Consider the following 12,043-nt stretch of genomic DNA (forward strand, 5'->3'; position numbering starts at 1 on the left):
CATTTGAAAGGTTGCTTAGCGATGTTAATGGAAAAAAGAGGGTTTCTGAAGCCGGACCGGAGAAGAGAAAGAGAAGAAAGTGGAGAAGAAGAGAAGGATAAATTCTATATATATGGTGCCCGCCTGTCAAGTCCTGTTGGTGGTACGACAAAAGTACTACCACCCTTGATGTTTGATCCAACAACAGCCTCTTAAAAGTGAGCTTCTGTTGGATCAAATATCAAGGGCGGTACCGCCCGCACAGGACTTGATGCCGTATAAAAACTCAGAGAGAAGAAGTATAAAAACTCAAAAGAGAAAAAGATGAAGAGAATATAAAAGAAAAGAATGGGAATGAGAGAAAGAAGGAAAGAGGGAGAGAACAAGTAAAGGGCGAAAAATCTGTAATCAATATATTATTCCAAAAGCTACAAAAAATTTCATACATGAAGAAACAAAAATAAATAAAAATCCCTAAAAAGATAAAAATGCCTCTACTGACCCCACGGGTGCGACCCTACCTAGAATCAGTCTGAAGCAAGGATCTACGATCCCCATCAGTTTCTACCCCTTTGCCTCTCTTGTTGGCAGGGAGTTGGCTCCAATAGAGTGAAGAATCTCTATCTTCTATAGTGGTAAAAGTTGATTTGGAGAAGGCATGTGGCTATGTTGATGCGTCTTTCCTAGACTTTATGTAAGAAAAAAGCACTGAGTTTACTCATATCTCCATATTTTTCATCATGGTAGCAAAAGCACTGAGTTTACTCATATCAAAAGCGGAGGATGAAAGGTTCACAACGGGATTGAAGCCAAGAAGAAACACCCAAGCGATATCTCACTTGCAATTTGCTGACTATGCCCATGGTTGAAAATCTGCTCACAGATCGTCTGAAAGTGGCAAGGTACAGTTGAGAGATAAAACCATTTATATACAATCTCTATTTTGATTCTTGAAGTTCTTCAGAAAATATCATCTAAATTTATACAATTTCTATTTCTTGTTGTTTTTTTCTTTTCTCATTCTAGGGCTTTCCAACCAGCAGATTTTTCTTTTCTCATTCTTCTCGGAGATCGTCTGAAAGTTGTGAGGTAAGCTTGAGAAAGAAACCCATTTATTCAATTTCTCTTTGATTATTGAAGATCTATCAGTAAGGGTCGTTTCCATTTGTACAATTTCGATTTCTTGTTTTTTCTTTTCTCATTCTAGGGTTTCCAACGTGTAGATTTTCCTTCATTTCCATGAGTTCTTTTTTTGAGTTTTAATTTTCTATTTTTTATTCTAGCAGAATTAATATTCAATTGATTGATTTGTGTTTTTTCAGATTTTAGTATTTGTTAGGGTTAGAAAGTTCTTAGGTTTCAGTAATTGAATTCTTTGCAAAAAAACATATTTTAGGGCTTTGGATATTACTAGGTGTTCTTTGGTGAGTGTTGATTTAGTTTTGTTTAGTGTTTTTCTTGTTCGTTTTACGACTTTGTCTCCTGATATCGAATGTAAGCTCATCTGTATTTTCTTGAATGATTATCCTCTTCGGAGCTGTAAAGCAAATTGGAATGTAGTTTAGATCAGTGAGTTTACTGATTGTGGATGGCTTTTGCTTGCATCTGGCGTGTTATAGATCTCATCTTTTTTTCTCTGTGATTGAGTGCTCTGCTATGTGAATTTGTTTGGAACGGAACCTTTGCAAGTTATCTTCATGAACATGTAATTTGAGTTTTAATAATTTGCATGTGTAAATGGAAGTGAGTTCAGGTGTTTAATTTTTGGTTTGAGGCTTTGAGCATCATAAGGGTTGATTGTTTTGCCTAAAGGCCAAGTGGAGAAATCCTCAAACCTATGATTAAGATAGTTGCAATTGTGTCAGAATTTAAGGCTCAGAACCATTAATTTTGTCATTTTCCTCTCTCTGATTAGATCAAATGTAGCTCCAGAGACTTGATAAAAGAGTAGCACTTATAATTCTATCATTTTCCTCTCTCTGTCATTCCAATGCATGGTGCTCTCGGTTTTGCTTTGAAAAGCATGGAAATTTCAATGATGCATTCACCAGTTTAGTTAGCATGGCATCATCACATGGTTTAAGTGGCCTGCACTTCAACTGTATGTGGAATGTTTCCGAAGAAGCTGGGCATTCAGAACATTTTTTTACAAACTTGATGGAATCAAAATCCATTGCCAAGTAAATGTTAGGTGGTCTCTCTATTTCCTTCACTGCAGTCCATTAGATTGAGATTTATTTGCTCTAAATTGTCATCAGCCACGACCTCTCCTTGGCTTGAAAATGAAAGCCTTTGTTACCTGTTAACCATTCAAAAAGTAAAAGTGCATTTGATTTGATATATACAATGAAGCTTTTTCTTCACCTGTGACCATCAATTACTCTAGGAATTGAAGTGCATGTCCACAATTTTTTGGCTTCAAGTTCAATCAGCTAGAGGACTTCCAGAGCTTGTTATTTAGCTATATATGGGACAACTTGCTACCAAACATACCTGAAAATGAAAATTGGTTCCGGTTGGTAGTTGGTTCCCAGTTTGAAATATGGCTTAATGTCAAAAACTTGATGTGTATATACAAGTTGGAAAAAGGACAATGATTGAAGTTATTTTTGTGGTAACACTGTAGATGTTATCTCGAAACGAATAGAGCCTTCAGGTAGTCTTGCCAAACATCAGTCCACAAGGTTGGTGTCTAACACTCTTACAACTCCTCAATTCAATTAGAGTGCCGTCAAGATTAGTCAAGCCTCAAGTGCAAGGGACACAGGGACAATAAGTGAACATTTGCCACCATTTTTGGGATTGATATCTACAGGCCAGCCTACTTTGATTCCCCTATCTACAGCTGATCATCACTTAAATTTTAGCCACCTACCTTGCGACACTAAAACTCCACTTACACAGTCACAATCAATAACATCCACATATGGTTTCAGCTTGTTTTCTTCTTATATTTATTCCTTTATACTAGTGAATTTTTTCAGCTTGTTTTCTTGTCTTGGGTTTTTTTTCCTGCTTTTCAACACTTGTTTTCATGTACTGATTATTAGACACATGTTATTATATGTTAGGCTCAAGCTGGAGCGAATCCATCACAGCCACAGGCCCCGTCATCCTCTGCGAGTCATGCAGTTCCATCCTACCCTGAGGTAAAAGGTTGTTTACTTTTCCATGTAAGTAATGCCACTATTTGACCTTGTATTTGATGGTGTTAATTTAGAATTTCTGTTTGTAAGGTTGTCTTGATGAGCTTTAAAAACCCTGATGTTGAAGTGGCGCGGTGTCTTCTTCAGTCCCAGGATCCGATGACATTAGTTGATGGGATACGATTGGGAGTGGGATCCTTCGAGGTATTAGTCTATATTGCATTGGAGATGGATCATGATTTGTTGAGGCCATAAGGAGAAGTTAGGACTATCATGGATGCCATTGGATCATCTGTCGCATGGCCTTCCTCCTTGGTAAGTTAATGACTTGTATCTATTTGTGAATAATTAGATGTTTATTGAAGCTTTCTATTTTCTTTCTTGTTTCCGTTTACAGGTTAAATTCGTTCAGAGCACTTGGCTCGTTCTCTTCTTCTTTAATATTGTAAGTATTATATGATTTTCCCCTTTAGAAGTACTCAGGGGCTGATCATCGAATTTTTATCACCATCTTGAACATTACAAGCATATGGCTGGTCAAGCTTTATGAGTCAGCCGTCACAAGCCTACTGTTCAAAAAAAAAACCCGCAAAATGACTAAGGCAAAGACAAGTAATTACCTAGTCTATTGCATTATTCATGTTAAGTACATAAATTCTTTCTTTGCATTCCTTGTGTGCATATATAGTACATAAATTCAATTTCCTTGTTAATTGTTGATACTTGTTCATTATTATGGTAGGGTTGGAAGAACTGCTCGGTTGGATGAAAAAGGAAATGCATTGTTATTCCTACAAGCTGTTGAAATGGATTATTTGCGAGAATTGCAGACACATGATGACGTTGGAAGAGTTTCCACTCCTCAAGCCTTAGATAGTGTTATCTTGTATAGTCAGATGGTGTGATGTTCACAAGACTTTGTAGATGATGTTTTTATTCATTGTGACAGTGTGGTGTATGGTTTGAATGTTATTAACAGGTGTTGACTGCTTTTATAGTTTGAAATTTGAATGTTATTAACAAGTGTTGAATGATGTTCTGGTTAGAATTTACTTTTAATGAAAATGGTGAGAAAGTTTTAATGTTGCTGGCCTAAAATGAATTGAGTATAAATTGTAATGTGTGAATGTTGAATTGTAAATAGGTTTTTACTTATCTAAACAGGTGACTGGTTTTTGAGTACCCAATTTTTTGAGGATTTTTCGAATTTAGGAAAGTAATTAATAAAACACTTTTAGCGGCGGTCCAAACCGCATCTATATATCTATAGAAATGCCTGACTAGCATGCACTAATCTATAGAGGCGGTTTTAGACCACGGCATCTAACTTGTGACGCGTTGACACCTGCCTACACTGACTTCCACAGAAGATATACAAGGGCGGAGCCAGGAATTTACACTTGGAGGGGCCGGACTGGGGGGGGCGCAATGGAGCCCGTCGTTCATGCTATATGTGCCTCCGCCCTTGAGGCTGTAGGATGATCCAAACCGTCCATGTGATGGGCCATAATTGCATATTATTATTTATGGAAACATCTATAGATCGAGGGCTAGGATCATCGGGACTATTAGGGCTTACACCATATAAAATCTTGATCATTTGGGTTTTTGCGGGTTTCCCCAGGAGCCAGCTTTGACGTGTTGGGCTGCGCGGGCCGGGCCGGGTCAAATTTCAACGGGTCAACCTGTACATTACGGCCGAGTGGACCCGCCGGTCCGGGTCACTTTCACTTTTCTGATTCGATGCTGATATTAGGCAATTAGCGTATGTTTGCCGCTACTGTACTCAGCATAAATAACTTTGTGATGAGAACCTTCTTACCCATCTGTCGACGCTTCTTCCTCGTCTTTCTCTTATCAGGAGAACCCTAGCCATATTTGGTTCTCGAATCCGCCCGTTCCGGAAAATGAAGGTATTTTGCTTCTGCGCTTCTTCATTGAATCGTTTCTTTCACGTAAGTCTCTGAAATCTTATGTTCTTCTTTTCATCGATTTTAACGTTGATGCCGAATTTATTCGGAAAGCTGTTAATTTAGATTACATTAATTGTTTCCATCTCAAACACTGACATTGGATTTCTAGTCCCCCAAGAATCCAAATTTACCAATTTATACCATATGAAAGATTCAAATTCAGCAAGAACTCGTCTAGGATCACAGTCCAACCATAGTTGATCTCTGGTCCACTTGGTTGAAAAATATCCAAGAATCTTCGACATACCCGATGAGAAAAGTCTCCAACTTAGCTTGGACCTTACAAATTTATGAGGAGAAAGAACAATGAGGAAAGCCCATCTCCAGATTCAGAATCTTCCCTGCTGGACCACTCACAGTCTAAGCATAGTTGATCTAGGAAGCCCACTTCCCCTAAATTTGGGAAGCGAGGACAGCTTAGCAGCGAGTTCCTAGAGAAGCAAGCGTCCTATCCAACTAGGAAGTTTCTTGTTACTATGGTTTCGAGCCTATGATATGCAGTTACAGATACGGATACAAACACTCCATATTTTCCTAAATGTTGAGTATCCATGAAGTATTCGCTTATGTCATAGGCTACAGTGGGCCTAGCTATGATTGGGAGGGTGTGGACGTGGGGGAGGGGGAGGGGGGATGGGTCCAGGACCGCATCATTCAATTTCAAGGTAAAGCAGCATGTTGACACCTCTAGTCTAGAAGGAAAAACCCAAAAAAAATTGATGAAAGAGAGGTAAAGATGCCCCAGGATAAAAGATACCCTATAGGTGCTCTTCATCCGAGTGTTCTTTGAATCAAATTTAAGGCTGCTTCAGCCTAGGTTCCTGTATATAACTTTAAAGAAAGGTCCTATTTCTAAATCACTTAATTTTACTGATTTCTCATAATATATAATTGGTCTTAGGTTAATCTTTTCATGCTTGGACATGAATGTTACTTTTATCGACTGTTAAACGAAGCAGGGGTTTCTGTTTTCTTTTATTAGTATGGAAGACTTGTTGTGGTACACTGGTACTAATGTTTCCTTTGATGATTTGATAGCGATTCTGGAGCAGAGGTGGAATTGAGAAAAACAAAGCACTAGTGGAGCATTTGCAGCAATATGGTGTAATTAAGTCCACAAAGGTAGCTGAAGTAATGGAGACTATTGATAGGGGATTATTCGTACCTGGTGGGAACCCGCCCTATGTTGACAGCCCCATGCAGATAGGTTATAATGCCACTATATCTGCACCTCATATGCATGCCATGTGTCTAGAACTGTTGGAGGAGCATCTCCAGCCAGGCATGCATGCATTGGATGTTGGTTCAGGTTTTGTACACTTTCTCTGCCAGTTTAATTCAATTTGTCTAGCATACTAACATGTACATAGGGATGCTCATTATTCTTTTTTGACAGATAATATCAAGATGTTTTCCTAAGGAGCTTTTTGATGTTCTTTGAATGTATTCTTTCTTTTTGCTGACATTCCTGAAGAGTTCATATCTTTTCTTATTTTACCTTAAGTCCGGAGTCTATTAAATTTAGAATGATTTGTATATTTTGCAACTGGATGGACAATTTGAAATGCTTATGCTGTGTAGGTGATCATTTGGAATTTAACTGAATTATTAGAAATGGAGATAGGGTTAGAGAGAGGAAGAAGAAGAGGAGTAGAGAGATGGAGAGTCTTCACTAGGGAGCTCCTCATGTAAATGATGTGTATATAGGCCCATCTAGGGCAACATGTGTACAATGTCTGTAATACCCTCTAACCTAGAAGTAATGACTAAACTACCCCGATACATTATTCAACACCCCCATCAAGCTGGAGTGTATATACTATGGAACTCCAGCTTGCTACAAAGAAACTACAACAAAAAACTAAAAGGACAACAAAAATGACCATACAACAAAATTACAATAATCTTATACACACAGCCAGCTTGGTATAACACTCCTCCTCAAGCTGGTGTGGTGAATACATAATGAAAAACATAACAAACAAGACAACGACCACCATGAGAGTACAATCATCGAAATCAATGGCCACCAAAAAGGAACAGCTCCCCCTGAAGCAACACTATGCCGAGAGCGATCAGAACATGGCCTCCCCCTGAATGAGAGCCCGACGAATAAATCTGCAAACCATGAAGGATCGAACAGAGACACCTCGGCAAGGAAATAGCAACAATCCATCGAGCAAAAAGGGGCACACCAAAGGTGCGCACTGCGAACAACGGTGAAGTAGCACTGGCTAGCAAAAACATCAGCTGAGTAGCACAACGCCAAGAGAAGAAGAACAACCACCGAAAAGGTGATTGGAACCAACCAACGATGGGGGACACCTAGGCGGAGGGGTCGCATTGACCAGCTTCTACTACCAAAGCTAGACAAACTACTCTAATGGATGTAAGGAGCAAAGAAGTGTGTTTTGGAAGAAGATATAGAGATTTTTTTATGCTTGCCATTTCTTTCAATGCAATGAATAGGCTATATTTTGCACCTATGTGTGGGGCTATTGTAGGGCATTTGAGCTTGGCTTTAAACCCACTTTGGTGCTTGAGATGAGGACATGGATCCTCAAGGATGAAGTGAGAAATATAAATTCAATGATGGAATAGCATAAAAGGCATGGCAAAATATGGTTGAACTATTATGTTTGATGGATGGACCGACAGGCAGAATAGATGTTTAATCAATTTCCCTGTAAATTTTCTAGCAATGACTGTTTCCAAAATCAGTCAAAGCATCTGATTTCATAAAGGGTTGGTTGGTGCTTGTTATTGAGGTTCATTAATGACATAATTGAGGGAGATGGGGAGGAGAAACGGGTGTGGTTTGTCACTGATAATCACTCTAGGGTGCTTTTGATGCAGTAAGTTAACGTTTTCTAGTTGAAGACTCGGTCATTTATTGTTGTCATTCTTTTTAACTTTTGATTTGTGAATAAGATATATGGTTTTAAAACTATGTTAATGGTAAGTCCATACGAAAAAAAGGAATCGACTGGAGCATAAAAAAAATCTGTATAAGTTGCAAGAAAGCCCATTTTGGGGCGTGGGCTATCTAAAGAGGGACAAAAAATTAGTGGTTTAGAATCTTTAGATCATCCTTTGATGTGGCCCAGTGTCCTTTTTGGCTAAGTGCACTGCACGGCCATCTACCATATAAAAACTCCAATTTATAATTAGTTACTATTTTGCACATTAATGTGGGTAAGCAAAAGATTAGGTTGTAATGCATGTTCATCATGTTAGCATAGATGAAGAAGAGGAAAAAGATGGTGATGATGAGGGTGGAGATGATGAGGACATCTATTACATGTTGGATGATCTGTAGAGGGGATTTAACAGAAAATGGCAGTAACTGAATTATTTTCGCACAATTACAAGCAGGCAACCATTCAAAAAAATAAAAAATAAAAATTACAAGCAGGCAAGAAAATGGAGAAAAAAGATCACAAGCAAGATTTTCGCACATTGTGTTCGGTTGTTAGAGGATTTAAGATTAGGCTTAATCTTGACTGGTTAGGATTATTGGTAACCCTTTTGACAGATTGGAATCACCTAGGAATTTTTAACTAGATCTACAATCCAGATCTGTTAACAAAGATCCCCTTAACAATAACTTGTGCAGGAACTAACAGGAAGAAATAGCAGAAACTCTCAGCACTTGAACTGTTCACGAGGGTGAGAGCAATTCCAAACAGATCGAGGAGTGGAAAAATCTTTCGAAACAGTAAGATTACTTGGAAACAGTGTTTCAAAACACAGATTCTGGTCAAAATGCGGCCAAAGCAAATCCTAGTCGACTAAGCCCGACCCTTTCGAGTACTTGGTTGACCGGTTATAATTTGGGAGAGTCAAAGGAGTTTTGCATGACTTTGTAGGGCAAACTGCGGACTTGGACAAGAATGTGGGCAACGGAAAAGGGAGTGTACTCTGGGGAGTCCACGATGACACTGGAGAGTTTTGAAACTATGCATGGAAGAAGAAAATAGGGAATCAATTGGAAATTCAGAATTTTAATAAATAGAGAGTAAGAACTGAAGTTAAGAAAGAATTATGTACCTTTGTTGGAACTACATGGAGAGATAGATAGTTGGAGTTACACCAACATAAAGTTTCTAGAATATTTCTCCCAACTGTCCTAATTTCATGACTTTCCAAAAATAGACAATATGAAATTGAAAACTTTAATTCTACTACTCAACCAAAATAGGGAATATCTCCAAATTGAAACTAACTTCAAGCAATTAAGTTTCCTGATAGAATCAAAGGACTCTTCACCCAAAATATAAAACTATCACATGTGGGCCCTAGGAGTTACCCAAAGAAAGGTTCTTTTGACACTTGTGACTGTTTCACCATGGTCAAAACAGTTAAAATGACAAAAATGCATCTAGATTTTATAGTATTTTTGTTATTTTCGTAATTTTTTCATTTTATAATTTTTATGTAAAAATATCTAAAATTCACTAGGCTTACGCCTCACTCCTCCGCCTCTGAATATAGTGGCGTATGTCAATTTCCTATGAATTTATCTAGCTATATATAAAACAGATTAAAACATATATGTTGGGATAATGAAATTTGAGAAAGAAAAAAGGTGAACTGAATTTTCTCTTATTTACATTTTGTTGTATCATTTATTTGTGTTTGACATGTATCTAATGTGGAATGAAGTATCCTGATTGATGTGTCCGTATTTTGCTCAGTATTTTTTATTGTGTGACGGTCTGATGAGGATCGTAGATGTTACTTTAGGCATCGTCACACCCGTGGGACCCAATAAGTAGCATCATGGACTTTTTAGGATTTTATTTCCATGTTATTTAGTTTTAGGGTTTTTATTTCCATGTTATTTCAATTGCCTATAATGTATAAGGGCCTCATGTATTGGGCAGTTTAATTTCTCCCCTCCTACTTCTCTTCCTCTTCCTTCTTCTTTCCCCTCTTTCCTTTTCTTCTCCTCTTCTTTTTCTATTCTTCTATTTTTCTTCTATCTTCCCCCTCTTTCCCTTTCTTCTTCTCTTCTTCCCCATTTTCTTCTTCCCTTTCTTCTCCTTCTTCCCTCTCTCTTCCCCGGGCCTTCATCACGGCTTCTTCCATCCAAATGTCTGATACTGTTCTTCAATCTGTTTGAAGTTGAACACTAACTTGGGTAACTTTTATTTTTTGATGGGTAGGAATATATTACTGTGATTTATGAATCCTCCCTGACTGTCCTCTAATTCGATATTTGATGATTACCACAGTTTCAACAATTGCGAAGCCCATCTTGTGATATGTGCAGGAACTGGGTACTTGACAGCATGCATTGCAATGATGGTTGGACCAGGAGGAGGTCGTGCAGTGGGTGTAGAGCATATTCCTGAGTTGGTCACTACTTCCATTGAAAATCTCAAAAAAAGTGCAGCAGCCCCATTGTTGAAAGACGGTTCCCTCTTGCTGCATGTCAGTGGTATGTTAAACACAAATCACAACACAATTTTATGGGAAACACAAGTAATTCTCTTCAATTAAAATTGCTGAATCCTAACCTGTGAAGCCCGCAGAGCATAAGGCAAGTGTGCTCGGTCGGGAGTTTTAACTCCCGCTGACCCTTGTTATTTTATAATTTTTACATGTTTCCACAATGATGGGAGAACCTCACTAACATGATGGATTACCACTATCTAGATCGTAGTGGCAGCCATACAATTTAAAATTATCTCTGTTGATACGGTGCCACTGCATTTTGGCATGTTCCCAAATATTCTAATCTCTGTTGAGCATATTGTTCCTGTTTAATGACAAAAAAAGAGGAGCACAAGACTGACATTATTGTTTGAATATTTTATCACTGATATCTTAGACATCAAATTATAGTGTTCAATCTGGGCGTTCCATATGATGGGCCCCAACTTGGATCCTAAATGGTCCAAAAATTACTACAATTAGATGCTCCTCACCTCCCAAGTGATGGCTCACAAACAGATGGTTAAAACAAAAGAGACCACCTTCCATTACCTTCTATTTCCCTCAACTGAAGGATGATTAGCATCAAAATTGGTTTATAACTTATTTTTCTCTGTAGCCCTTCCATTTTAGGGGACCTACTGGATGGATGTTCTGAATTGATGATGGGACTAGTCACATATCCAATGTTTAAAGTTTCGCCATAATATTGTGCAGCCGAGTCGCACTGAATCATTTGTGTTTTAATGAGGTTCTTTCGTGGTAATCTTAGCAATTGTACGGTTTGCACCTACACGCCATGAGCAAGATACATTATATTTTAGATGTTTTTGAGAAGTACTTTTAATGGTTGCAGATGGTAGGGAGGGTTGGCCAGAATTCGCACCCTATGATGCAATTCATGTGGGAGCAGCTGCGCCTGAAATTCCACAACCTCTTATTGATCAGTTAAAGCCTGGTGGCCGAATGGTTATTCCAGTTGGAAACATTTTTCAGGATCTGAAAGTAGTAGACAAGAGGCCTGATGGCTCTGTCACCATCCAAACTGAAACCTCTGTTCGTTATGTTCCGTTGACAAGCCGAGCTTCTCAGTTGCAAGGTTACTAACATAATCTAGTAACAACATGATTCTGAAAGAACAGTGGCCATTTTAGGATATGTCGCTAAAGTTGTGTATACTTTGGAGAGATGTGTGCATCATGTACCATGTTTTTCTCTGTCTGGTTTGTGGTCTCTTCTTTGTACGTACTTATTGGGATAATGAAATCTGCTTGAATTCCACATCTTGTATGTTGCCGTTTGGATACGCGGATTTTAGAATCTTGGATTTCCTCAAAATTGTAGATGGGAGACAAGAGGAGACCATCCTTGGTTTTCTGTTTTCTTGCCCTTCTTTCCGTCAGCAAGAGAGCAGGAGATCGTCCCATGTTTCCAGGTTTTAGAAATCTCAGAATGGGAGAGAGATTTCTAAATCCTGGATTTCTTACTTAAAATCCAAGAAACATT

General features: G+C 38.4%; 1 protein-coding gene and 1 long non-coding RNA gene across 3 annotated transcripts; both read left to right on the top strand.

Moving 5' to 3' along the window:
- The first annotated feature begins 105 nt into the window (after positions 1-105).
- LOC143892389 (uncharacterized) lies at positions 106-4,159 on the top strand. The gene is made up of 6 exons (XR_013255487.1): positions 106-881; positions 1,006-1,068; positions 3,051-3,128; positions 3,216-3,440; positions 3,523-3,570; positions 3,868-4,159. It is a non-coding gene; the product is annotated as an uncharacterized LOC143892389 (long non-coding RNA).
- Positions 4,160-4,881: 722 nt separating this feature from the next.
- LOC143892388 (protein-L-isoaspartate O-methyltransferase-like) lies at positions 4,882-11,818 on the top strand. 2 transcript variants are annotated; one of them, XM_077396979.1, is made up of 4 exons: positions 4,882-5,038; positions 6,137-6,407; positions 10,374-10,541; positions 11,394-11,818. In XM_077396979.1, the coding sequence occupies exons 1-4, from the start codon at positions 5,033-5,035 to the stop codon at positions 11,642-11,644; spliced, it is 696 nt and encodes a 231-aa protein (XP_077253094.1). In that variant the 5' UTR covers positions 4,882-5,032; the 3' UTR covers positions 11,645-11,818. The 2 variants fall into 2 exon arrangements, with proteins under 2 accessions (XP_077253094.1, XP_077253095.1); XM_077396980.1 differs by having other exon boundaries at positions 4,933-5,080.
- The last annotated feature ends 225 nt before the right edge of the window (positions 11,819-12,043 follow it).

Source organism: Tasmannia lanceolata, unplaced genomic scaffold (assembly GCF_043159265.1).
Source record: "Tasmannia lanceolata isolate RefF3 unplaced genomic scaffold, GAP_Taslan_0.1 ptg000015l, whole genome shotgun sequence".
Lineage (NCBI taxonomy): Eukaryota > Viridiplantae > Streptophyta > Magnoliopsida > Canellales > Winteraceae > Tasmannia > Tasmannia lanceolata.

What these genes read in the sequence shown, in the direction of transcription:
- LOC143892388 (XM_077396980.1), top strand. Translation starts at nt 5,033, where the DNA reads ATGAAGGTATTTTGCTTCTGCGCTTCTTCATTGAATCGTTTCTTTCAC. An exon ending in CATTGAATCGTTTCTTTCAC is followed by an intron (nt 5,081 to 6,136) that starts GTAAGTCTCTGA and finishes ATGATTTGATAG; the next exon opens with CGATTCTGGAGCAGAGGTGG. An exon ending in TGCATTGGATGTTGGTTCAG is followed by an intron (nt 6,408 to 10,373) that starts GTTTTGTACACT and finishes TGATATGTGCAG; the next exon opens with GAACTGGGTACTTGACAGCA.